Raw genomic sequence first — 27916 nt, 5'->3', positions numbered from 1 at the left:
TGAAGCCTGAGAGCCAGTTTCTTTTCTAGCTGCAGAATTTCTTTAAAAAAAAAGAACTAATTTGGTACTTTTGGTCTTGAGGCATAAACTGAGAGCTTATAAAGCTCCTTCCTTCCAACCTCTCTCCTAATGACCATGCAAATATGTGTTTTTATCAGGAAACTTAAGCAGGCATGACTGAAGGACACTTGGGAGGGGGGAAGATCTGGTATTCCTGCACTGCACATTAGAGGGATAATGAAGCCCCTCAGGGAGCAGATGTGTGTGTGGTGACAATGTACCTTTAAACTGTTATTTCTCTGAGGAGAATTGCACTTTAAAGCCTGAGAATGTGGTGTGTTGTGTTCATGGCACTCCTACAACAGTGATGCTACCTCTAAAAAAGGGTGATTGCTTTCCACTGAAGAAGGCAAAAAGAAACAGGGAGGAGAATTATTAAAAATCTTTTGGGACTCGAGGCTCTTTGGTCTTCAAGTTTCAGTTTTAGGTGCTCTCACATTCATGGTGAAGCTAAAACTGTTCCAGGTCTCCTCAGACTTCTGCAAATCAAACTCTAGGTCAGAGAATATTCCCCAGCTAAACCCAAACTTTTCTGCCCACCTCAGTGTTTCCTACCAGGTATACAGAAGTTATGGAAATATCAGCTGCAGAGCCTTCTGTGAGAGTGAGTGAGCCCCAGGAATTATCAGTCCAAGGTTCCTAAGGGACCTGGAAAAGCTTCAAACAATGGAATTCCTCTTTGAAAGGATCCTGAACTTTTCTAAACCTCCTCTTCCCAGATTTCAGTAGTCACAATTGGTTTTGAGATGAAATAAGTTTTCTTCATGTGCATCAGAAACACAGCTAAGCTGCAAGGTGAGATGAATTGTGGAGTAATTTTGAGCTCTGTTCCCATTCCATCACACTTCTGCTCCCAGAATCCTTCCTCTTTGCCTGCTCCCTCCTTCAGATCAGCTGTCTGCTTTGGGGATTGATGCTGACTGCAGCTTGTTAAATAAATTGGAAGAAGCCTGCCTGGTAGCAGCCTCCCAAATGCCATGATTTCCAAGTCTCCAGACCCAGCTGGCATGGAGTTGATGATAGCCTATCACAAAAACTGCCAAAACAAATACCCAAAAAACCCCAAACCACACCAACACATCTACTTTACCATCTAGAAGAGAGTTAAGAGAGTTAAGTTGGCTTTTGAAGTGAGAAGTTTGCTCAGTGCTTCCAGAGAAGTAAGGAGGTTAAGTTTTGTTTGTAGGACAGTTTGGCAGGGTTAAAGCAGCGACAACTGGACACACCATGGCAGGAATCAGCTCTGTCTGTGGCAAAGATTCCAAGGCCAGTGCATTTCTGTGCCCTTTCTCAAACTTTTTTAGACTTCAATAAAGCCTTCTAGAAAATGAGAGTGAGTGAGTTATAGCTGATACTGTAAAACTGCTCTCTGAGATGGATTTGACACTGCCTGGGCTCCAGTCCATTTCCCAATGGCACGTCTATTCTTCCTCCATGACAAGTGTGCCATTCCTTTCTTTCTAGAGCACTAACTTTTTTTTTTTTTTTTTTTTTTTTTTTTTTTTTTTTTTTTGGCCACACCCGGCACTGAGTTGAGGGCTCATAGAGGTCAGACCTGCTTTGGGAAAAAAAACCTTTCTCTTCATCTATGAGAGCAGCATCAGCAGCCAGCAGCTCTGGTGATGCTGTAAATCAGTCCTGATTACACCTAGCCATTGCTGGTGGTGGTCACTGAGGAACATGAAACAACTTCTATGCATAATCCCAGTTTACCCGAGTAGGTGTGGTGTTTGTTTCTTAACTGTAGAATGAGTAAAATGTGGGCAGATTTACTGGGTTTGGAGTGGGGTGTTTTAGGAGTAGTTAGGCTCAGCTGTGAAACACAGCTATGGAAATGGCATAGGCTGACCCAGCATATTTTTAATTGTGTGTTGCAATATGAAATCATTCTCTAATTATTAATCTTCTTAGTGTTTTTGTCTCTGCTTTTCTCCAGGAAAGATTCCTAACATAATTTTATGATTTTTGAGCATGCAGTTGTACATGTTTTGTAGGACACTTCTTGGACCTACATTGTCTATATATATAAGAAACTTTAGGGAAGATCTCTTTATTCTGAATTTCATGTAGATACTTTGTTTGTGAGGAGAAGTGATCATCTGGGAATCATTCATGTGCACACCAGAGCTCAGATTTTTGAAGATATATGCAGTTTGCTACTTCCTTCCACAGGCACATCCATAATCAGTTGTGTTGCAGGAGATGTGAACAGCTGGTAAAAATCTCTCTCGAATTTCAGGAACCTCCCTGGACCTTGCTATGCCAGAATTTTATCTTCTGCATTCTGTCAAAGCCTGTGACCAGATTTCTGCCTGGTTGGCATTCTTCTGAATGCTTTGTACTTTTTTTTTTCTATTCTTGCTGGGTTGGGGAAACACCTTAGCATTGGTCAGAAATGATGTGCAGTCCATACCCTGGACCCCATGTTGGGAACCTGGCAATGTCTGACTTACACTGTGGTCATACCTTGCTCCTTTCTTCTTAATGTGTTGAGCAATTTCAGAAGATGACAAAGATTCATTCCCCAAAAAAGTTCTGGATGAGAAGGTCCCTTTGTCCTGCCATCAGTGAAGGGTGGAATGAAGCTTCCATCCACCACTGGCTGGACACAGCTTGCTTTACATTTCATCCCTTTTTGTTATCCCTTCTTCTACTCAAGATTGGATCCAGTTTTACTGGTGTTTGCCTCCAATTTCTCCTTTTGTGCAGCCTGAGGTGCTCAGGTGCTGAAGCAGGCCCAGTCCCCTCTGAGGCCACACTGGGGAGGAGGCCCTGCCGGCCAACGCTCCCGCCATGCAGGGCCACTCAGAATCCAAGCCCATCAGGGCTGAAAAGGGTAGATGGGGCAAATTCAGTCTCAGATGTGTGACAAATGTCCCTCTTTGCCTTTTGGAGACACTTTTGTGACTACCAGAGGCACACAGAGGCAATAGGCACACTTGTAAACATGGACTGCCCAGTGTGTTCATTCCAGTTGTGGCCATGTTCACAGGGGTCCAAGGATGAAGGAAGAGATGAGGATCTGACTCCATGTTTCAGAACGCTTGATTTATTATTTTATGATCTATATTGCATTAAAACTATACTAAAAGAATAGAACAAAGGATTGCATCAGAAGGCTAGCTAAGAATAGAAAAAGAAGGAATGATAACAAAAGCTTCTGTCTTGGACAGAGTCTGAGCCAGCTGACTGTGATTGGCCATTAATTAGAAACAACCACATGAGACCAATCACAAATGCACCTGTTGCATTCCACAGCAGCAGATAACCATTGTTTACATTTTGTTCCTGAGGCCTCTCAACTTCTCAGGAGAAAAAATCCTAAAGAAACAGTTTTTCATAGAATGTGTCTGTGACACTGGTCACTGTTAGTGGGAAGGTGGAGCTGTGCTGAGGAGCCAAGAGCATCCCTCAGGCCTGGGGGAGCTGCCCAGGCTCTGGAGCCTCCCAGGGGGCTGAATTCACTGAGGAGACACACTGTGGGGCACCAGCCTCACTGGACCACTGAGTGTCCTTATCCCAGGGATTCTGGCACTTCAACAGGTCTGACCAAGGGCCAGGATTCTTTTCTGTTTGAAATCACTCCAAAAAGAATTTGCATGCTTTTTTTTTTTTTGTCTTTCTTATTTCCTTCCACACATCTTTGTCTGCTGCAATGCCTGAATAAGGTTCAGTTGGCACTCAGCACAGCATGGGAGGAGGAATGAAGTCTGGTAGGGAGGCCTGGGGAAGCTGCCACTAATGCCTGATGTGTAGAGAGACAGTCAGCACACCTTGAGGCTCCCAAATGTGTTTGAAATCTGTTTTTTCTGGTGAGTTTTCTTCCACCAGAAAGTAAGGGAATCCTTCGCCCTTCCTTCTCTGCTCTTTTTACACTGGATTTCTTGGCAGCTTTTAGTTCTGTGGATAGTTTTTATTCACTGAATTTCCTCACACCAGCTGGGAAGCAAAGTCCTTCTGTGAGCTTTAATGTATCTGTGTGTTTTAATAATGCATTACTGTTGATTTTATACAAATATCACTATTTAAGAACTTCAAAGTCTTTGGTGTTCCCCCCACCCTGCAGACTGTGCTTCTCACTGCTGCTGTTGTTAACACTCCCATGCGTTTCAGCCTTGGAGAAATAAATATTTGTTTAGCTGTTCTCCTGCTGTGCCTGCTCAGTGCATTTGTTTAATGATGACTTCAGTTTGGCTTTGCAAAGGGGTTTAGGGAAATAGATTCTCCCAGAAAAGCAAGAGACTCATTTGCAGACAACTTTCCCTGTATTTGTGCCCTCCTCTTGCCACCCCCAGCCCTTTTTTCCCCAGATTAGGGTTTCATTAAATAAATGTGCATGGGCAAAACTTCAAGATAAGCTGTGGTGAGGAATCAAAGTTTTGCCAGTTGTTGCTTTTTTTTTTCCCTACTCCCTTTATCTTGAGCTAAAACAGTGAGTAAAGGTCAGACTCAGCAAGTACCTGCTCCTCTTTCTTGTCATTACCTAATTTTTCTTTTATCTGTAGTCTTCTTTTTCTCCTATAAAATATCAAATCATATTTTGGCTTATAACACTCTCTCTAGAGCCAGGCCCAAGCTGCTGTTTCAAAACATGCATTTGTCATGTTCTACCCCAACCTTCTTGAGTCAAATGAGAGGTTTTATCTTTTACCCAAGCTGGCCTATGCCATCAGATTTTGGTTTTTTTTTTCAAAATGAGGACAATTATAACCAGAAAAATCTACATTTGGGTACCTAAATGAAGAATCAGTTTTTATTCCTGGAAATTCAGTAACACTTGGCAAAGAAATAACAGAGGATTTTTTTTATTAATGCCTTTGCTATTTCAAGTAATTTTGTACAGCTGAAACTGAAACTCTTCTTTTAAACAAACACTCACAAACAAAAAAAAAGGTAACACAGCCCCCCACCCTCCCAAAATAAAACCCAAAGCCCTAAGCTCTGTGAAATAGTGTTATAAAAATTCAAACTCTGAAAAGTTGCTAATTTTGGTCGGTTTTTTTGTTTGTTTGTTTTTTACCATTTATGTAACTGTCTTGATAATGTTTAAACTACTTATGCTTCACTTTTGAAACACAGCAAATACAATTTTGCCAATAACTAGATTCAACTTCTGCTAGAAAGCAAAAACCACTTCAATGAAGTAACACATCAGACTCTCTCTTCATATATTTCCAGCTGACAAGGTTATAGCCTATTGCAGATTTTTTTTTTTTATTATGCTTTAGTGCATGACCAGGCACTTGTGTGGCTGAGTTTCATCTGACTACAATCACTCTGGCCCTCAAAGTCATCCCACTGCTTTTTTATTTGTATGATATTCAGAACCTCCTCCATAATGATGATTCATTCCACAGTGTGTCATCAGCAAATTTTGTTGGCATGCTCCTCCTTTACCGTGCCAAGAACTGTGATGAAAATATTATGTAAGATTCATCTCAAGAATCATCTATTAGGAATTCTACTCATAACTTTCTTTTAGCCTAATTAAGATAATGGGAAATAGGAGAAGGATTTCATGTGCAAACTGTATCCCAAAACCACCAACTGTACTCAGCAGATACTTGTACAATTTGTTTTCAACATAGTTGATGAGATTCCATAATCTTCTCAAATGTTCCATATCAGTAACTAAGTCTCCTACTCACTGAAGTACTTCTATCCCTAATGTCTTCCCTGAGTCACCTCCTCCCACATTTTCCTTGTTTTTCCTGTGCCAAATACAGCCTCAGAACTACCTTAGTCCCTTTGTGAGTGATGCTCTTGCACACAAAGCCCAATATCCTGTCCTGAGCCATTTGTTTTCCTGTTCCTTTGTTTCCATCAGCAGCTGATGCTCCCATGCATTAAAAGTTCCACTGCAGGCATTTGTTTGAACATGAAGGACCTTCCCCTGAAGTTGGTGCTCACTTGGCTCAGGAAGAAATTCCCTGAGCATGATCATCTTCCTCTGTTTCTGAAATTTAACTGAGGCCAAAGCTTCCCTCTGTCTCAGGATCTCAGTGGCCTTTTGAAGGTTTATTTTGCAGGGAGCCAGAGAACATTCCCTCTTGTAGACCTCTTTAAGTATTTTACCCCATATATCAAATTAACAGTTAATTTTCCCAGCATTCCTTATGAGTGCTTTACTCCCTCTCCCACAGGTATTCAGAATATCCTGCAGGCTTCTGATATGTAATTTGGCAGAAATTATATGATATCTACATAGGAGAATGTATTCTGTGTACAAATTACCACAAAGTTAAATATTATGTTACCAAAAAGGCATCAAGTTGCATTTGAAAACATCTATATATAATGCTAATAAGAAACCCAATTCCATTTTATTCTAATTAAACTGGAAAACCTTCCTTTTTACAACATGAGAGAGACTTCAAGACATTCAAAATGTTAATAAACCCACAGGTATTTCTGCTTTTTTATATCTCCTGCTATACAGTATTTATCAAGAACTGTTGCTCATTTCAGTATTAACCTGATTTTCTCAGTCTAGAGAAGTTCAGTATTTTGAGCCATTGCATCCCATTTCTTAAATACAAAGGAAATTTTATTTTCCCCAGTTTTGGTGAGAAAAGGATTTCATAAATATTCACATTGTGTTGGCTAGAAAAGGTAGCAGCCCTAAGGCTTCATAGGAGGACACTGGACAGCTCAAAGAATTCACCATGGGCACAATGACTGAACATTGAGCTGTGTTAAGGGTTCTTTGTGTTTCACTGGCAACATAAAATTCTTCCAGCGGGAGATGTAATGACCTTTTATACAACAGATCCAAGCTGGATCGTTTTTTTGTGGTTGTCACTAGCTTGTGCTGAGCCCAGATTGGCTCAGTCTAATGGTTATGAGGTTTCTGAATAGAGTCTGAAAATCAAAATGAAATCAGAATCCATTTTTCTGTCTAGTTGGTAGGAACAAGCACTGAGACTTCAATCAACCTGAAGATGAGCTGCCCTTTAGTCTCCAGATGTCATGCCTTCAAAGGAGAGCTAAAACTCATTTATGGAAATGCTTGTAGTCCTCCCCTCCACCCCTCAAATGAATAGTCATAAAGCTGTAGGGTTCTTAAAGCCAGATCTTCAGTAATACCACAAAATACTGCCTTTTATACTGTGCTGCCAGTGCTGTAGAATAGTGAGGTAGATTTTTCCACCCAGAGAGCAACACCCCTTTAACATTTAAGTTAGTGAAGTGGAAATTTCTGTGACCTAATTTAAGAACCAGTCAAATGTCCTAGGTGAGAAAGTTTCACCAAAACATAAATGCCACTGTATTTCTGCTTTGATTAAGAGCCCAGGTGAAGGGGTGGGGGGAATGGTGATGCTACAGGGGAATGCAGTGGAGACAAAGGAATCCAATATCCAGGTAATAGGGCAGCTTAGCTCCTGAGCAAGGGGGATCTGGAAGGCTCACTTTCAACTCCTGCATATGACAGCCTTGCTTTGTGTTATCTGAGAGGGAAAAGGAAAAGCTGATATTAATGGTGAGCCCAGATGAATTTTGTGAGGGTCTGCCAGGCATCATTTATAGCCCATGTGCCAGAATCGTGCTTCCCCTCCAGGCCGTGATCAAAACCCAGAGCAGTCTGTAGAGTGCAAATGAGATCTGGCAATGTGAGTGAAGCTGCTCTATCCTCTCAGACACTCCTTCCCTTGCTGCACTCCTGAGCTCTCCTGGTGTCCCTGTGTTCTTGCTCCTGCAGTCCAGCACGTCGTTCAACAGGGACGCTGTGAAAGCTGGGACAGGCCGGCGCTTCCTTGGCGGGCTCCTCAATGACACATCCTACTGCTACACCCTGGTGGTCTCCTTCTACAGCTACATCCTGGGTGGAGCTGCTCCTGCTGTGCCCTACACTGAGGAAGCCTGTATCCTTTTGAAATCCATCCTCTGGCAGCACACGTGAACCAGGCACTTAAGGTAAATACTTCTGTCTCCATAAGAGTTTGCTGAGATAGAAGCACACACAAGTGGAAATGTGAGTCTGCTCCTGATGCTTTAATTTCCCTCATATTGATTCTCCATACTGTGGAAATTCAAGAAGAGAAAGACATTAGATCAAATAAGCCATTTCCCTCTTGTAGGAGATTGTCTCACACACTTGTTATAGGAGCTAGTCCTGGAGAGTCTGTGATCCATTCCCTTCCACAGCCTTCCATTTCTTTCTTCATTTCTCTCCTTATTCCCTCATTAGCCCTGTGTTTGTGTTATTGTTTTAATAGCAAGTTGAGAGTGCGTCTTTGGTACTGAGTAAAATATCTTCTCTGCCTTTGAACTGCAGCCAAAAGGATCCATTAGGTTCTGCAGCTGCCTCAAGGACAAATCTTCAATGCCAGTTGACAAAGAAATAGAAGTCAAATTGTGAAAACAAAACCATCAAAGTTGTTGGCCTTTTTGAGTGCTCAAATAGAAGCGGTGTCTCATTCCTCAAAAAACACATATCCATCTGGCTATCTCAATGTATCAGCAATTTGTGGAATTGTTCTGACTGGTCTTATGATCTGCTTTTATGTTTTTCTTTTTCTTTTTGTCACCATGCTCAATCAAACAGCCAGTGCCCATACTTCAGCGCTGGGTGTGTTATTTCATTTTGTCATTCTATCATGGCAGCTTTTGAAATTTTCACAGGTTTAGAAACACTGCAGAGGGAGAGAGATTAGCTGTGATTGCCTATTTACCTCTCCACTGCATTTTGGAAGTTGGGGATAGCAAGGGAGAAATTTTCATATGAGATATAATTCTTCACCATCCATGTATACGGGCTCTCAGTGTGGGAATAAGAGCAAGAAACAGGGAGCAGGGAAAGGAATTGTTTGTCATTTGGGCTTTTCTGGTTTGACTTCTCCACTGAAAGTGAAATTTGGAGGAAGGAGGGAGATGAATATATTAAAAGTGATTTACCAGACTTGAGCATTTGGAATAGAAGCTCTTTTTTGCCCAGTAAAGTTAACTGAAGGAAAAGCTCCTTGCAACATGCACAAATGTAGTATATCTTGCCACTGTAGAAGAAAATGTTGTTACTCTTAGGTTTAGGTATTTATTTTCTTAAGTTGGTATTTTGGTGTTTCAAGAACCCGTCCCTTAGTTTTACCTTTAATTTTCTTCCTCACTTTCTGCTCATGCTGAAAACTACTTATTTCTCTTCCTTATTTATTAAGAACAGTTTTTACAGAGAGGAATGGAAAGAGCCCCTATACACACGAGATCATGATTCCCTTGGAAATGTTTTCCTTCATGACCGGTAGATCAGACTGGCTCAGTCTCCTTTTCTGCAAAGATTTCTGGTCTATGGCAGAAGTTTCACCTGTGGGGTCCAACACCTCCATTTGCTTGGCTTGCCTTGCCTGCTGCAGGCAGAGGTGCTCCATTCCCTTTTCTATTCCCTGTTCATTCCATCAGCAGCTGGGGCACAGAAAACAGGATCCAGAGCAGAGAACCTTCTTGGAGCTGGCACAGGGAAAGCTCAAGCAGCAGCTTGGTTTCTGCAGTTGGGGTTTCACTCAGCTGAGTGGAAAAGGAGGAGAAGCAGGTTTTGGTTGGCCTGGCAGACAGCAGAGCAGAGGGAGGCTCTTTGCCCATGGAGTATGCTCCACTGGCATTTTGCCCTGGAAGGTTTTATTATTTCCTTTTCAATGTAGGAATTCTATCCAGAGTACTGCCTGTGAGGACTTTTCCTCACGTGTGCAGTTTTCTAGTTAGTGGAAGCAATGGAGCGGCTTGGAATAGTCTCTAGACTGGTCTGATCCAACACAGGAGTAGCCACTGGATTTATGCACATCCTGTCCTGGCAGGGGAGGAAGTTTCACATCACTGAAGTGCCTGTGACTGAAAGTAAAACAATCGCAGAACATTCCAATTTAGCCTGGAATAGGCTATTTGCAAGTCAGTGATTAATTAATGCTCGGATTTTTTAATGGACCTGAACCAAAGACACAGGCAGTCAGCTCATATTGGCCTCCAAGGACAGGGCTGCTTCTATTAACTATCTACTCACATGCAGGCAGCAACTCAAGCAAATAAAGGAAGAAAATACAGCGAGCCCAAGAACTGAATTGATAGTGCAAGTATTCTGGAAATCTGCCTTTAAAGATGTATTAGAACTTTGGTCATCCCACTGTGATGTTATTTGGTTGTGTGAGTCTTTTTTCCTTTCCCTTCCCTTTTTCCCTTTCTCTTTTTCCCCTTCTCTTTCCCTTTTCCCATTGCCCTTTCCTTTCAATGGAAACAGGATCAGGAGGCTAGGATTGTTCAAAGCTTCTACTGTTGGATTAAGAAGTGCAGACTGAGATTCAGCCTCAAATTCAGGTCACCCATGACCATGAAAAGAGACTACAAAGTGGATCACACATCCAGAACTAGCCATACTGCTCCTTTTAGAGAACAAAACCAATTAGGATCTCCAGATTCTGCAAAATATTAATTTAGCCTGATATTGTTCCTGTTGACAGGTGGAAAAACTGAACAAACTCTGAATAGACTTGTTTGCACTGGTGACAAGTAATGATAGCTGTCAGTTTCTTTTCTTTACAGCATTTGTGGCAAATAAGATCACAGTACTCTCCCTTTCATGCCATTATATAAGTGGATTAGGTGTGTTGGTGGGTTTTTATCTCTTTGTGTTCTCCAGGTTTTACATGCTAAGTCTGTGATCCATACAAACCTCCATGTGGCAGTAATAGATATGTTTTAACATTAGGTGAGATTATCCATTTTTTTCAGATTTGTGTGACTGACTGAAATATACTTTGTAATTTTTGAGATAAGTGGATACCTTACATGCATGAAAATGGAAGACAGACTTTCAGTCTAAGTGTTTGAATTCTTACCATTAGTGTGGACAGTAACTTTTTTCAATAAGATAAGTAAGAAAAAAAGAATGGGAAGGTATCATTAGAAGTGGAAATCAGTTTCAAATTACTCCAGTTAGTATGTCTGAATGTTCTAAATGAACTGGTCCAGAATTTAGAGGATGACACCTGGAATGATCTAAAAACAAATTGGCAACTGAGGCTGCAATGTTTAAATGAAATCCAGGAGGGAAGGGTCTTCCTCCAGCCTGTGCAGGGTGTTTATGTTTGGGGCATATATGGTGGGATAACATCATGCAGAGTGTTGAGTTTCTGGCCTTTTCTAACACATAGAATTAACATGACTGCATCAATGTCTCAGGCCTTGATTGGCATGGTATCCCTAATGGCTACTGCTGGAGCTCCTCTTGCATTTTCACTCAGCAAACAAAGCACTTAGACATTGCTGCAGAGCTGTGTCTGTGCCTGCTAGGTCTGTGTCTAACAGATACATACCTGGAGTGTGAGAAACATTAGGGACATGTTCTGTATCCCTTTCTGTAAGCTCTGCAGAAAACCCCACGATAACACGTGCTGCAGATAACAGTGAATGGACTCTGTTTCAAAGGCATAATAAGAGGATTGTAGGCTTGTCTGTTACTCTCCTGGAAGTGGACAGAGAAACGTTTAAAACCCTTCTCACACATGCACACATTTGGTGGTAACTGATTAAAAAAGGCAGCACAACAACAGTTAGCTCAGCACCAGGTGAAGGAGCTTTAAAATGAGCCGATACGCTTCCATTAAATTCCATGTTTTACTAGGCATTTACAGGGCTTATGACATGAGGCTTGTAAACTGCTCTGCAGCACTCACAGGCAGCAGCTGAGCTGCTGAGCTGTCTCGATTCTCACCAGCCTCAGAGCTGGGCAGGGAACAAGGGATAAAGAGGGGGAGGCAGAGGAGTGCCCAGCTGCAGGGCTGAGCCCTGCTCTGACAGCACACCCAGAGCTGGTGCTCTCCAGGATCCCACTATGGCTCTGAAGAGCAGCCATGGCAGCCTGACCTGAGAGCAGCCAGCAAAGGACTCTCACATCAACAGCTCCAAAATCTATTTGGTTCATTGTTTAGAGTGTTTGAACTGGATGCTTGCTGCAAAGGAGGCAGTCCATAACAGAGAGTAAAAGGATTTTACCCTTCCACAGCCCAGCCATGAGGCAGGAAGGCAGGAATGATGGAGGACTGGCAGGAACTGGTATGACCATAGCTGCAGGGGAGAATGATCATCGAGATGGGTGGGCATCACAATTGTCAGCATGTCCATAGCTTTTTTGTGCATTTTTATCTTAATTCCAATCTTCCTCCAGGTGGAGAAGGACCCCACCCAAAGTGCACTGCTGAACTCTCTCTTGTTTGTGGGCATAAAGATGTATTTATGTGGTTACAGCCATAAAATGAAGGCTTGGATTGACTAGAATCTCTTCAAACACCTAACAGGAGCTCACATCCTGGACTCTTGACACAGAGACCACTGGGTTCATTCTTATTCTTAACTTCAAGCAAAATATCTGCCTGCTGCTTGACTGGGAACTTGAGAAGTTAAATCCCCGGAGGAAACAGTCATTTGTTACATCCAGATTCCTTTTAAAGAGTACTTGGATCTCAGTAAATGCCTGTCCTGGGGAAAAGGAATCTGTATGCAAACTACAATTCCAGTAAAAGCATCTATAACTTTTAGAGCTTCATGTACCTGCCAGTCCCCTAGGGCAAATGTACTTGGTTATTTTGGGCTTTTTTACATTTCTTTTTTTGGCAACTGCCTGTCCTGATCCTCCTATCTCTGTTAGTGATATCCTTAAGAGAAGATCCTTATGAGACAGATTATGGCCCTTGCAGGTTCATTCCCAGCCAGTAAAGGCAACATTACTAGCAGAAGCCAATGAGGTATGAAAAGCTGTGCTGATAAAGCTGAGGGAGCTCTGCAGAGGTTATCCAGCGTGGCTTAGGTTTGAACTTCAGTTAGAGGTTCTTGCCAAGATGATTTCAAAGTAAATCAGGCACATATTCAGGGAAAGGAATCCAGAGGTCTACTTCTTTTGCTGAGGGCCTAGAAACAGGCTCTTTTCTGTGTGTTGCAAAACGTGGCATTAATCCTAATCCTGCAGATTTTTCTGAGTGACCTCCTTGCATGTCTTGTTTGTTTCTCAGTACCATGTTTAGGGCTGGTTTGGAGGAGAGGAAACAAAATCCTCTTTTTAGCTCTCCAGTCTGTGTGAAAGTGTCAAGGTTTACAGCCACAATTTCAAATGCTCTTAATATTACTGGAAGCATAGAGTTAAATTATAGAGTTGTAAAGTTACTTTATAGTGATAATGCTGTCAAGCATCAATATCTCTGCCCCAGGGCACCATGGAAACTCAGTTAATGATATAAGAAGCTGATATTTTTCAGGGTTGCAGCTGTTGGCTCATACCCAGAAGGAATCTGTGTGTTTGTTCATATTGGGTATATACAGTGGAACCTGCTCAAAGAAAATTAAGAAACAGTGAAAGTCTGTTTAATGAAGTGCAGTGGAGTGAAAGTACAAGGCAGTACAAGATGCTGCAGTATGCACACCTCAAAGGGCTCAATGGAGTGGACAATGCTGCACAAAAACACTTCTGTAGGGGAGGCTGTTTGTGGGGGAGAGTTTATATTTATGTAGATTTGTTCATCTGGTTGCCTGTAGCACTGACTGCGTCAGTCTGTCTGGGAGTGTCAGTAGAGAAATGGAAATTTGGGGAAGTGACTACAGTCAACTTAGGAATATGCATAATTTTTGTAATGGATTTCTTAGGAGCTGTACCTCAAAGTGCTTTGATAGCCTCAGATGAAAGATGCTATAAAAGTAGAAAGTGTACAAAGGTGCTTTTTTATTTTAAAGAAGGATTTTTTTTTTTGCTTAAATGTAGACTATCAGTCTTGGAAGACATCTTCAAAATGATTCAATTTAACCATATGATTCCAGTTACCTTTTCTTTCCTCTTGTGTATGCATATTTTCTTTCCCAGGGATACCAAGGTACAGGGGAGAGAACAGATGGTGGCTGTGGGATGAGAATGAAAGCAGGATGCATATTCAGACTTACAGAAATGCCCTCAAGTCAGTTTTAAACACGAATACAGGAGTTTGCCTTCTTTGAAGAGCAGGAAGACTTGAGTAGCTGTGAGCCTGGACTAGGGAATTTGGACAGGTTGATTTGGGAACCACCAATATTTATAACTGTATTCAGCAACTGGGACCTTGTGGACAGCTGAGCATCTTAGAGACATGTGCAAATACCACCCCTGCATCCCAGCAGCTGTCCTCAACTCAGGGCTGGCTCAGGATGTGCTCCCCAGCCCAGGCAGGGCTGTATCCAGTGGCAGGGGAGGACTGATCCTCATATGCCCAGCTCCAGATATGGTATCCTCCAATGCAGCCCTTGGGGTCCCTGCTGAGACACTCAGTGCTGCTGGTGCCAAGCTGTCATTGAGGTTTTGCTGACTGTAAGCCTCACTGGTGCTTTCCACTCAAGCTCTCAATGATTCTTGGTCTGCAAGCACAAAACTCTCTAGTTCAAAAAGGTTTTGATGGTAGTATATTTTTAAAACCCCATAAAATTTGCCAGCTAATAATATGGATCAATAACAATATTATAATAATAACCATAATAATAATCACATTTTTTTTCTATTAGTATTTCTTTTGTACACGGGAAAAAATAACTTAGACCAAGCACAAGTTAAGCTTTTGCTGAAAGGTTGGAAGGTGAAGTTGATCACATGAGTGATTGCAGGTTTGTGGATAATATAAAGAAGGGAAAGCTCTTTGCAGATACTGCTGCTATCCTTCTTGGAACTGGCTTTCCTGGATTTGAATGCCTCTGCTATGAACTTTCTTTTCCTTAAACATGTATTTTTCCTTTTTCTTAGAAGCAACTTAGACAAAACTAAGCATATAGAACTGATATGAGGCTCTTGGGTGCTCAGAACACCATACAAATGCTATTAGATCCGTAGTTAAAATAATTCTTTGGTAAATGTTAAATTCCTATTAGTAACACTTGCTAAACTTAAGTGCAAAGGAAAGGGCAAGGCTAATCTGAAAGGCAATGGAGAGCAGGGCTTAAAATATATTAACAATTTGTTGGAAATGTCTGAGGGGAGTGGTTATTATTAGTGTCTGTGAGTTGGAGACTTAGGTTAGGAAAGGGCTTTAGACAGTGCTGTGCTTTGAAGCTTTCCCAAATGTCATTGGGATTGAAGAGGGAAAAAAGCCATTCAGAACAAGGTGTTTTTCAGAAAGCAATAAACAGCCAAATTGCAGTGTCTCTGGGAGAGGTCTCTCCTTTTCTGCCAGCCTGTGGTGGTGTTTGTGTGTCTCCATATTTCTGTTCTTTTTCCTCTTCTCTGTGTCTCTTCAAATCTGGCTGGGTTTTCTCCCCTGTGCCTGTCCTGTCTGTGTTCTCACCATCTCGTTGGCATTTAGGTCATTAGCCCTACCCCAGGCCCTTCTGTCAACCCATGGGGCTTTTTCCAGGAGGTGTTTCACTAATCAGACCCTCCCAGTCTGGTGGTTTTGTTCACTTTTTACTGCCTTTCACCCAAACTACTCCTTCTTGCTTTCATATTTTGCTACTATCAGCTTGGTTACTGTTGATTAAAGGGAATTCTAGGGCAGGAGCAGAAGCTTTTTCATGACAACTACTTCTTTAGTCTCAAATACCAACATTCTGAAAGAATATCAGAGATGATTTTTAGGAAACTGTGAAGAAAGAAGTGTCTTTCTGTCTGTGTGTCTTTCTCAGCTGCTTGACCAATTGCAACTGAATGTGACAGTGATGAAGGTCTCAGAGATATTACATTCCTATGAGTTTCATGAAAAATAGCTGGCTGAATGAGCAGAGAGACCACAATTAATCTCTCCAGTGGGGACAGCTGCATGTCTATTGTTAGAAACCAGAGGAGGACAGTAGGCATGAAAGTCACAGGAAACAGATCCAACATCTCCTTTTCTTTCTGAGCATGCCCACGGTGAGTGGAGACTTCACTTTCCTTTTCTCTCTACACTCCAACCCCTAACCCCTGTGAAAACCCTAAGAAAGGATATCTTGTGGCATTCTGGAAAGCAGATTGCACCTTCCCCATCAAACCTCTGCTGAAAAAGGCCAGAAACCTGTCAGGGTTCAGTTCACAGGTGATGAGAATAGCCATCCAAGCCAAGGCCAGTACAGGCCCACCCTAAGCCAGCTGTGTTTCTTGTCACCTAGAGGGGAAACTTTGTCCACAGTTCAGAAAAACAAAGCCTGAACATGTCTCAGGCAGAAACTAAAGATAACCTGCAGCTTTGATCTAGTGCTCAGAAACCTTTGTGTTTTGATAAGAGCAAGGGTGGGTCTGATTCCCTCATGTCTCATCTCTTAAGAAGACAACAGCCAAATCAGCTCAGACCAAAACCAGTCCTCTGCAGTGTCTTGTCTGACAGAGGTCAAAATAAGGTGCCTGAGAAGAATTTAAAAACAGAATAAGCATGTAACTATTTTCCCAGTATTCTTTGGTTTCCAGCAATTAGTGGATCGGGGATCCCAGAGCCAGAGTTATTGGATTCATGAAATCATTTAGGTTGGGACAGACCTCTAAGATCATCAAGTCCAACCAGTAACCCAGCACTGCCAAGCCCACCACTAATCCATGTCTCCAGGTGCCACATCCATGTGTCCTTTAAATCCTTCCAGGTATAGTGACTCCATCACTTCCCTGGGCAGCGTGTTCCAGGGCCTTACAACCCTTCCTGTGAAGAAATGTTTGCTAAGGTCCAACCTGAACCTCCCCTGGCACCACTTGAGGACATTTTCTCTAGTCCTATCACTCGTTACTTGGGAGAAAAGACCAAAACCCACATGTTGATTATATCTGAGATAACAGTCAGTGGATGTGTCTCCCATGAACCTGTATACATTTTTAGCATCCACAACTTTCCTTGTTATGGATTTCCATAGCTTACTAATGACTTGTTTGTTTTAAGCCTACCACCAGGAAGCTTTATTTTGTGATTCCTACCTGTTAGCCTGGGAGCAGCATTGACCATCAACCATCTGTATTTCACATTTGAAATTTCACAGCTTACTTAGTTATTTGCTGCACACTTACCCTCTACACCATAAGCAGAAAAATATTACCAGATCAGGTAACCATGTCTAGAGTTGGTTTGTCATCTTACAGTTTTTCTCTGGTTATACACAACTGTTTGAGTTGCCAAGTAATGGAGAATCAACTCCAGTGACTCCAGTGGCATTTGTTGTGTGATTTTTATTTGCATTCAGGATAAATGGCACTCTGGTCACATGAGCAGCAGGTATAAGAACCAAATGAAGAATAAAGCTTTCAGTTTCAGAGTAGAGACTGTAAACATCATGTGTTCAGTTCCTGATGCACTTAACACTGTGCTTGCTCTCCTGTCCTCGTTTTTTTCCTGGTACTTAGGAGGGATTCTAAACTTCTTAAACTAACTGAATTCCTGTTCAGCAAAGCAACTTCCAGATAGCATGCTACCACAGTCAGGTTGCATTCATGATTCTGGCTGGTTATTTCTTTTTCTGAAATTAAGCAATCCTTATTAAACCAGCAATTGTCATCTGGTGCCATAAAAGATCAAGTGATAGGGGACAATCCATTCATCTTTTCTCCATCATCCAGTCCCTCAAGAAATCCAGTATGAATGTTAGCTGCTCAAGCCCTCTCATGCAGCAAGGAGGATCTGCAGGGCAGAGGAGTGTCATGTGTAGCCAAAGCTCACACTGGACTGGCTTCTCTGGACATTTGGCTGGAGCAATATGGGGGGGATATGTGAAGAGTGAGATCTCTTCCCACCACACCAATTCATGACAAATCTCAGTATTGCTTTCAATAAATCCTTAAATATGCTGTTCAAATGGAATGCAGCTGGTTTAGTCAAGATAGGGAATGGAAATGGCTCAGAGGCTCCAATTGTCTTCCCAGTGTCCTTCTAGGAGAGAGGCAGCTGGACAGCCAACACTCTACATGGAGTCAGGACTGCATGATGCTGCCAGCCCAAGGGGAGAGAATTTCCAGTCCTTCAGTCCCCTTGTTTTCAAGCCTTTTGATCTCTGTGTTTCTGTGAATTTCTTCAGGGTCTGCTGAGTGGCTGGCTCTGTTGGCAGAACACAGCTTCAGGCTCTTTGTCTCTTCCTGTGCAGCAGTGATACCTCCACTTGAGAAGATGCCCATGACTGTGCCTGTTAGCACTCCCACAATCTCATATTCTTGCTGTAATACTGTGAAGATTTGAGACTGGGCTATTTCTGGGCCAACAGGGTTATCATCCTGGTGTTCCTTCTTCCTTACTTAATGATTCTTCTTTGTGCCACATCCCTCACGTTTCTGCCAAGCAGATTTCTTTGCATTGACTTTCTTTCCAAAGCCTGCCCAGAAGGACAGCTTTCCTTCAGCCAGGACACAGAAAGGGCCTGTGTCTCTAGAACCATCAATATTTTTCTTGAGATGATAAATGAGCTGCCAATAAACCGAGGCAGCTGCCAGATCCATCTGAGAAACAGACCTTCAGACCGATTTATCCGTGCTTGGTTTATTCATGTGTCTGGAAACTTTTGGGATGCAAACAGAGGGCTAACCACTCTGAGGCAGCCACTTAGAATTAGATGGTATAGATTGATGCAGTGGGAGTTTATGGGCTGGTTCAGATACATTAGCTATTACTTTGTGCTCACCTATCTCAAACAAGAAAATGGCTTCATATTTGTCATAGGGAACACCACTGAAAAAGAACAAATCTTTCAAAACAACACCTAAATTGCCATATTTGCTGTATCATTCAGTTTGTTTTTCTTCATCTCCTCTGGCCTTTTTTGCCTTTAATTCAGGGTTTTGCATAATCTGTGAAATTTTGTTGTCAGGAGTTTTCTAAGGAGATGAGGCATGGCTGATTACGTTGTGCCTGGAGGGATGGGAGCAGGTTTTGTGCTTCAGTGAGTAAGGTGTGTAGGGAGAGCAGTCTGGTTTTGAACCAGATGACACAGCTGGGAAAAGCAGGCAGTCTCTGTGTTTAGGATGCCTTGCTGGGCAGCAGTCTTTTGTGTGTTTGATACACATTCACCCCAAAACTTCTGACCTTATTTTTTTTGGTTTCTACCAACAAGAGTTCTCATGAGTATTAAGTTTGGGCAAGTTTGATGAGAAGAGGCAGCTGAGCATAGGAAAGGGACTCATGAAATACTTCTGCTGGGGGCAAGACTGAAGGGAGTGTAAATGCTACTGCACTCCAGAGGGTCTGTCTGGGAAAGTGACCACAAAAAGCTCCAGTAAGGAGAGATTTCAGCGGGCACATTGTCCATGTAGCTGGAGAAAACCAGGTTAGGGACCTGTGTGAGGCAGGAGCTCCATCTTTGCCCACAAGGGGACTGGAGGAAGCCCCGAGGCAGGAGAACAGCGAGGAGGGCGCTCGGTGCCGCTCTCGGGAGCAGCATCCCGGTCCTTTGCGCATCCCGGTCCTTTGCGCATCCCCGGTGCCCTCTCGGGAGCAGCATCCCGGTCCTTTGCGCATCCCCGGTGCCGCTCTCGGGAGCAGCATCCCGGTCCTTTGCGCATCCCCGGTGCCGCGGCGCAGGCGGGGCTGGTCCAGCCCGAGCCCTGCCGCGCATCTCCGGCTTGCTGGAGCTCAAGTGCCCTCTTCTGGCACCGACCGTGCCGTCCCCCCGTGGCAGCCGGCTGAGAGCAGGGCATGTGCTCCTGATGGTTGCTAAAATCAGGAACAAAGCAGGGTTTTTCTCGCTTTGCTTCCCCCGTGAGTCCGGTCTGCCCCGCCGGCGGTAGCGGGCTGCTCCGGCAGGATACGGAGCATCCCTGTTGCAGCAGCCTGGCCAGGTCCAAGCTTTCCTCTGACACAGGGCTGTGAGGAGATTGTGTTTGCATCCAAGCTGATTAAATAAGGATAATTTTATTCTCTTTTGTCTTTTTTCCCCTGCCTTCTCTGTTGTAAATCTGTAACTATCTTGGTTTGCAGTGGCTGAGATTGGGGTGGCCTTTTCCTGCTCATGTTCTCTCTGTTGTACAAATCCTCTCTTGGCTATTCCTGACCTGTTGATGGCAATAGTTTTCACCGTGAATCCCAATGGGATCTAGATTTGACCTCTATTGACTACCAAGAGAGAGTTGGGCATGAAATGAGGGGAGAGGGGAATGTCAGAGGAGTCCCCATCCTGTTGGAAAAGGAAAGTTTGGATACACTTGTTAATGTCAGTTCAAGGTTAGCACTGCACAGCACGGCAACTGCATCTGTCTGCAGAGGCACTGAGAATCAGCCTTAAGAAAAAGGAGTTTCCTGCACTGCTTTATCATATCATTTACCATCAGAGGCCTTTGCATGTGCTTTGGATTTTTCTCTATGTTTAAGGAACATTTCAAGCCATAATTGATTATAGCTGAATTTGTGTTACAAAGTAGGGAACAGCAGGTCAGGACATTTATGCTATGAGACAAGGCTGAGCCTGATTCCCATTTAGATGCTTTAAGGCAGAAGGGTGGTGGTTTTTTTCCCCTGGTTACAAGCAGTGTCTCAGCTATCGAGTGCAACGCTGTATTAATAATTCTGTACTTACCGTAAGCCCTCTGAATGCAAATCCCTCACACGCGAGCTGGATTGGCATGAAACACTTTGGGAAGCACACACACAATTTATACTGCCCTCCACTGCCTTTATGTGGAGTAAAAGGAGCTGGAGTCAAGATTGCCAGGTTTTGCAAAGTGCCGAGCTGAAAGTGAAAATCCAGCTTCTCCCTTCAAGGTGAAAAGGACAGAGGAGATCCTGGTGGTTTTGGTCTGCCTGAGAATCTTCCTGCAGTGATCCCTGCTCTGGTCTATGCACTTTTAAACTGTCATATGCTGACATTGTTTTTTGCTGATCATTTCACCATCCGTTTAGTAAGGTCTCAGAACTGAGGCTCAAGAAATGTGACTGCTAATAATGTGATTTTATTTAAACTTTGTGCCTGTGTTTCACCTCGCTTTACTTCTCAGTGCTGGGTGCTTAGATGGAATTTAGGCAGAGATGGCCTGTGGCTGCAGATAAGTGCAGCACCTTACAGTGCTGTCAACCAAACCCAGGAGTGCAGGGACAGGTAAGTCCATGTGCCAGGAAATGAGATGAGACAATCCAAGAGTTTCCAGCTAATACAAGCTGAGCTATTAAAGCAGTTAATATGAACAGACATAACTGGAAAACACAGACAATACTCAAAATTTACCTGATGACTTTGAAAGTGATTACCTGAAATATGACATAAGGATAAAGTGAATATAGTCATCTTCCAACATTTCACTTTAAGGCTGCTGCTCTGCATAGGAAAATTTACATGTGTGAGTGTATGCATACATTAGATATGCACATATAGCAGAACTTTTTTTCTGAAGTACATTCTCAAGATTCATGAAGGAAATGAATGATGACAGCAAGAGAAACTTGCAGGCCTCCCTTTGTGTGGGGAAGTTCCAAGCCAGTGAACAAAGATGCCCCTCTATCAGGCCTCTGCAGACAGAGCTGGAACTGGAGCAGCCCACAGCCATGGTGCTGAGAAGCTGGTACAATAACCAGGCAGAGCAAAGCAGAGCCTAACAGGATGACAGCACAAGGCACCAAAAATAGGTGGCTTTTGTATGACTATAATAGCACCACCTGCTTTCAGAACGTTAGCAATCCTGTAAATGTGTCCATTCCAGTGAATATCCTTCAGGGAGTTGACACAGAAATCCATAGAAACAAGGCACTGAGTCTGAGCAGAGAAAAGGGAGAGGAGCAGGGATGTGTGAGGAGGAGCTGCTGGCAGGGGGAAGGAGCAGCCTGGGATTGTGTGTGTGGGTGTGCAAGGGGTAGCAGAGAAGTTTGCATGCTCTTGAAGGGAAGAATTTGTTTCTTCCTCATCAAACCCCAGCCCCTGCTGCTTTCTTTGATTTTTCTCTAGTGGGGCCAATCTAGGCACTCAGTGATGATAAATAACCCAGCATCACAAGGTGACATGCACAGTGACACGATAATATGCAGAGAAAGAGAAGAACCCAGAGGGACATTGTTTCTGTCATTTATTTCCCCAGTGTGTTCTGCAGCTCAGGCACTTTGGGAACCCCATCCCAGGGCTCCATCCGCAGCCTGGCGAGGGGAACCAGGCAAACCTCACTGGCATAGGCAGGCCCTGAAAATGCTGTGTTTTTCCTGTGAGCTTTGTTTGCACTGACCTTGCTAGGATGCTTCAGCCCTGTTTTGACTGAGGGCCTTTTGGGACCTTGTGCATGACCTGAGGTGAAGGGGTTGCCCTGCATGTCACCATGTCACGATACCTGCTGTGACTGGGGGTGGTCACACCACCTCCCTGCCTCCCTCCTGCCCTCCCTGCCTTTCCCAGTTGGCAGCTTTCAGCTCTGCCATCCTGACAGGGTTTGTTTATTTGCTTTTTGTTGTTAACATTGCATTTCTGTGCCGTTTCCTGGATTTTGTCACAGCAAACCGAGAGCAGAAGTGGTGTTGTGCTGACATGAGCAGAGCATCGGCAGGGCTGAGCCCTGGGCTCCCTGAGCAGGGTGCTGTGCTTGGGCTCACAGAACAGCACCTTGTCCTTCTCTGTTGGACCAAAATAAGGAAAGAAAAAAGGGAACCTTTTACCAGAGGGTTTTCTGGCCATTTGCTGGTGCCTAGGGATGTTGAGATGTGGGGATGTGAATCTGCTTGTGGCTCTGTAAAGTGCTTTGCAGCCTCAGTGCCTGTCCTTTCCTCACCCAGTTTTTTCTTGGATGAAAATGCAGGACAGGAGAAATGGCGTTGTCTAGACAATGACACAGTGCTAGGACACAGTCTAGTGAGATAAAAGGAAAATGGAACAGGCATACAGAGCAAAGTGATTTGCCTAAATCTGCACAACCAGATCTCCTGACTCCTTCACTCTCCCTCCTGTGGCTTCTCCTTAGGAGATGAAGTTGATTGATTGAAATTGCCCTTTTTACTGATTACCATTTTAATAATCTAACCAGTTATGTCAGAAATCCAGCGTGAGGGGTGTTTTTCTTGATGCAATCTGTTTGTTACTTGCATTTCTCACAGGTGGGCACCAAAATCAGACTAGTTGGGTACTCTTTTTATTTACATTTAGGTTTGTGTCCTTGTCATTCAGGTATAGTGTGGTGTTATTGCTGCAGCTGCATTCTCACATGACAGGGGAATATTCTTGTTACAAGGAAATGAAAATTAAAAACAAAAATGTCCCACTCTCCACCTATCCCAGGGGGAAAAAACCCTGAACACAACATCAACAAAAAGCCCAACAAACCAATCTTCAAAAATAAACCTTGATCTCATAGGTCTTGGGTAAAGTCTCTTTGCATATGCGTGCATGCTTCATCTCCTTGGCAATTGTCATGCTGTGTACAATTCCTGTTTTCTGAGTGTAGGATGGGAACTATTGCTGTCTTCTGCTTTGACATTTCTGTCTCCTCACCGCCCTCTTTGCCTTTTGTTAGTTGCTTCTCCTGCCACATCTGACTGGTTTTCAGTGCTGATAGGGAGTCTTTGCCTTGGAGTTTTACATGACTTAGGCTTAACTGACCACCCCATTCCTTCGAGGTTTTAAATAGGTGAATAACAACCCAGCTTCATGCCCCAGGGTACTGATTCTTGATGGGTTTTCCCACATGCTGTCAACCTGAAAATAAATAATACCTGCAAGAAAAAGGGACTAAAATCATACTAAATCTGCTCTTTTTGCTGAGAGCCAAACAGACCAGTGGCTGGAATGCAAGAAGAAAGGATATTCCTATTCCCTGCTCATTTGGCTGACAGCGTAATCACTCAGAGTAATAAATCTTCATTGGGAACTTAGATGAAAATGGAAAAGGAATGAGAGTGCTTTCACAGAAGAAGCTGGGAGGGGGCTTTTGTCTCTGCTGAAGCACAGCCTCGGAGGGGGAGAAAAAGGGCTGCAGAAGCTCCTGCTGCTGGATGCAGAATGGCCCTTAGTGCCCAGGGCTGTGCCCCTTGGCTTGTCCCCCTCAGCCCCAGGCATCCCCCCAGTCCTGACCTGTGCCCTCTGCTCCCTGTAGCCCCAGGTCTGGGCAGCAGGGCTGTCTGTCTGCCAAATGCACCTGAGCAGCACGAAGGGGCACAAATATGGGCCGGGAATAAATGGTAGAGAGCTAGAGCAGCTGGCTACCTGCTGTGCTTGCTCTGTAACCCTTCAGGAGCCAGCACTTTCCCTCAGCCTCATGAGCAAACAAGGACAAAAAAAAGCAACCACAGAGCTGAAACATTTTATTTCCCCTGCTGGGCCTGCCAATTAACCCTGTCAGGAGCTGGAAACCCACAGTGGGCGCATCAGCAGACAAGGAGCTGCAGAGGGGGAGTGCTGCAGGAAGGCAGTGCAGGGATCCTGTCACCTCCCCACAGCCCTGGAAGAGCTGAGCTGTGGTGCAGGGACACTGGGAGCCAGTTTGCAGGCACCTTCTGGCTTCAGAAACCACTGCAGGGCAAACAGAGATGCCAAGCACCAGCTCCTGGTGGGATTCTGTCTCCTCACTTTCTGGCTGCTGCTTGTCTGTCTCTGCAAATGCCACTGTTCCTGCTCATCCTCATCCTCCAGCTGTGTAATCTGTGCTGGCTTTGCAATATGTTTGGGGAGGTTGAAGGGGCTGGAAGGAAGAAGGAGGCAGCAACCACTTTCCCCTCTACCAAATCTCTCTGTCTGTCACTCATACTGCTCCTGATCTGCTTTGGTGCTGGGATCTTTGTGTTTGGGCAAGCTGATTGCCTCTTCCTTTGCTCCAGGGAGTGGAAAGCTTGAGCTGGACTTACAGTAGTGCTAACTGTGTGAGCTGGATGAAGCACAGGCCACACAGGATGTATTTTGTTTGCTCCCTTTGTCAGCTGCACGGGGGATGTGTAATGAGCTGGGTCAAGATGAGAGACAGTGAGCAGAGCAGGGCATCCTTCATGGTGGGGATGATGAAGGGGTGACTATATGTGGGGGCTGTTTGGCACCTTGGTGCAAGTTTGTTGAAGTTACTTGGCTAATTTCCTCCTGCATCACCTGTTATGTTTCTACTGAAATCATCAAAGTGACACCAAAGATGAGATCTGTCCCACAGTCACCTCTGTAGCTTTTGGATCAATGCTGGCAACAAAGCAGAGAGGAAGGCTTGGTGCTTAATTAGCATTGCTTTTATTCCTTTCTGCAGAAAGCAATCTTTCTTGCCACTTGTTTCTTTCTTTGGGAATAAAAATCAGGTGTTACCCCATCTGCTGTGGGATTGGCACAATGCTCCTGCTCGTGGCTACAGGTGAATCCAGCCCTGTGAGCCCTCTGGTCTCCCTGGCCTCACACCTCATCCCACACACTTCCCAGCTCCCCAATCCTCTCTCTGCTAATTGCCTTCCTAGTGCCTTTGGGCAGTGGTGGCTGTGAGGAGCAGCACACATGGAAAAAGAGGGGCTGCTTTGGAGCTGAGTGATGCACAGTTAATATTCTGGCTCTCAGGCCAGGAAATCGATCTTCCAGGTGAATTTGTGGTCTCTTGAATTCATTTTGGGCACAACACACACCTCAAATGGAACAGGCTGCAGCTCTTGACGTCAGTAAATGCTTTCTGCCCTGCAAAAGAGCACAGCTTGGGTTTCATCTTGTTTTTACACCTTCACTTCTCCTTGTAAGGCTCATTGTCACCAACGGGTCTGGTGTCATCCAACTGTGGCAGTGAGACCAACACTCTGTGCTGCAGAAATTCCCAGAGCACAACACTCAGCAGCTGCCAGAGCTTTCTGCTGGCACCTGCTCAAGGCAAGAGAGAGAGAAATATCACTTTGTGTGCCTCCTTTTATTGCTGCCCACCAGGAGCCAGCAGGGACAGCACTTTGCTCCTCTGCTTGAGAGACACATAGGTGAGATGAGTGAGGCAGACACCTTGAGCCTTTGCAGCCTTTTTCCCAGCCAGATTGTGGCTGCCCCATATCACTGTTCCCTGGAAGGCTGGCATAGAATGGCATTTTGCTGTGCTTTTCTTCTGCTGTTTCTCACCTGCCAAAGTCCTTCATTTAAATGTCACAAGTCTAATTATTTTGGGTATGAGAGTTGGCGATGGCTGCATTTGGGCAAACAACAAAAGGATTCTTTCAGCAAGGCAGGAAGGAAGATTAGATGTTTCTGGTGGTTCTGGGGACAAATCTCCTCTCACCAACTCTCTTTATGCAGCTTCATTCCCTTCGAATTCATGGGTGTTTGCTGTCTCCTTGTCTTTCCATCTAAACTGAGATAACAAATATACTAAATCCCTTCTTTATGGAAGAAATTTTGCAAGTTTGAGGATATCAGCTCTTGTGCCTCTCCTTTTCCAGCCAGCTCAGCCCTGAGCAGTGGAGCAGACAGTGTGTGTGACGAGAGGAGGCATCCTTAGTGCAGATATACACAAAGAGCATGTGGGGGCAAGAGTGAATGCAGTGCTTGGCACAGCCCTGCAATGAGCAGCACAAGCTGCTTGCAAGGCACAGAGTGCAGGGACCACATTCTGCTGGTCCTTGCCTACCTGGAGCTAAGCAGGGCCTTTCTCTGAAACTGCCAGCCAGGGCTGGGTGTGTTTGTACCTGCCTGGTGCTGCTGTGGTGGGTGCTGTGCTGCCTTGGGCACCTGACATGGGCATGCAGTGTGTGTAAAGTTCCCCGCCAAGCAAGGTCATCCTTTCCCTGGTTATCCAACAAGCAGCAGGAGCAGGATTGTACCCAGCCTGCAAAGCTGGCTGTGAGGGCTTCCCCTTCCTCCTGCAGCAGCAAATTGTCAGGGTGACCTGAGAAAGGCATGGAGGCCCATGTGCTGTGAGTGAGGTGTGCGGCCTCTCATCCATCTTCCCTCAAACCTGCTGGGTCCTTCTCATTCCCTGCTGCTCATCCCACGTTCTACCCTGGTCCACAGGCTAAACAATGTTTCTGTGCTCTGGCTCTGCCACATCCTCTCCTTTGAATGCTGTCAAGTTCTTAATTTCCTCAATTTTGGGCAGCAAGGAGCTCCCCAGATCACCAGTGTATGTGGGGAAGCAATCCCTGGGCAAGACCTCCATGAAAGGTCTAGTCCTGCCTCCTCTGGGCTCTCTATAGCACTATATGCTCTGGCAAAGCTTCAGCTTAACTGAACAGATATGAAACTGAATTAAACTGGGAGGTGTATAACTTCATCACCACAAAATGGCTTTACAATGCCTAGATTTAGGATGAAGAAATACTTTGTTATATTTATTTTAATTGTGTTAGGGAAAAGATCTTTCCCTCCTAGGACAGTGGTGGAGGCAGTATAGAAATGGGAAATAAATGTTCTTTTCCAGGGCAGAGAATGTAGCCACACCAGACAGCTGGTATGCAGCAGAAAATTCAGGCAATGAAACCACCCAAACTTGTTTCCATGTCCCACTAGGATGAAATGCACAAAAACGTAATAAAAGGAATCATGATTTAGTAGTTAAGAGTGAATCAGATAAAAACCCTCTTTCTTCCTAGTGCTATTTGCTGCACAAGGCAGAATGCATCGAGGTTAATTATATTTCCAAGTTGGTGCTCTTTAGGGATGGGCCAGTTTATTAGGAGAGGCTGGAATTGTTAAAGACAGATTTTCTATGCATCAAAACAGTTCATATGAGGCTCAAGGCTTGGCTGGTCTGACCTCAGGCAACACTATGCACTTTGATAAAGCTTTTAGTGGCAATAAAGTTTTACTGAATAGTGCTAAAGATGAATCAAACCGGGAGACATAAGGCAGAGGAAATTCTGAAGTGTTCACACAGGTTTTGCCATCAGGACATCAAGAACTTTCTGATCCAGAGGATGCATCAGGCTATCTTTAATAGCCACAGATCTGTTTGTGATTCCCAATTTAGTATCTAAATGTTGGTTACAGTGTTGACTCAAAGGTTAGGAATCTCTACAAACATAAAAATGTAAGATGATGCAAGAGCTTAAAAGGAAATAAACGACAAGAGTATTTTTTCACTAGGTCATTCTGT

The 27916-nt window shown here is 44.1% G+C and overlaps 1 protein-coding gene across 3 annotated transcripts in view; it reads left to right on the top strand.

Annotated features, from left to right (window-relative positions):
- LOC129124075 (BEN domain-containing protein 5) overlaps nt 1–27916 on the top strand; it is an 883204-nt gene that overhangs the window by 797188 nt on the left and 58100 nt on the right. For all 3 annotated transcript variants that reach the window (XM_054638799.2, XM_077182498.1, XM_077182497.1), the window contains one exon: nt 7760–7922. In XM_054638799.2, coding sequence (XP_054494774.2) covers nt 7760–7922 — 163 coding nt within the window. The remainder of the gene's footprint in view (nt 1–7759; nt 7923–27916) is intronic.

The sequence above is a fragment of the Agelaius phoeniceus genome, chromosome 8, assembly GCF_051311805.1.
Source record: "Agelaius phoeniceus isolate bAgePho1 chromosome 8, bAgePho1.hap1, whole genome shotgun sequence".
NCBI lineage: Eukaryota > Metazoa > Chordata > Aves > Passeriformes > Icteridae > Agelaius > Agelaius phoeniceus.
This window is presented reverse-complemented; position numbering and strand designations above follow the sequence as displayed.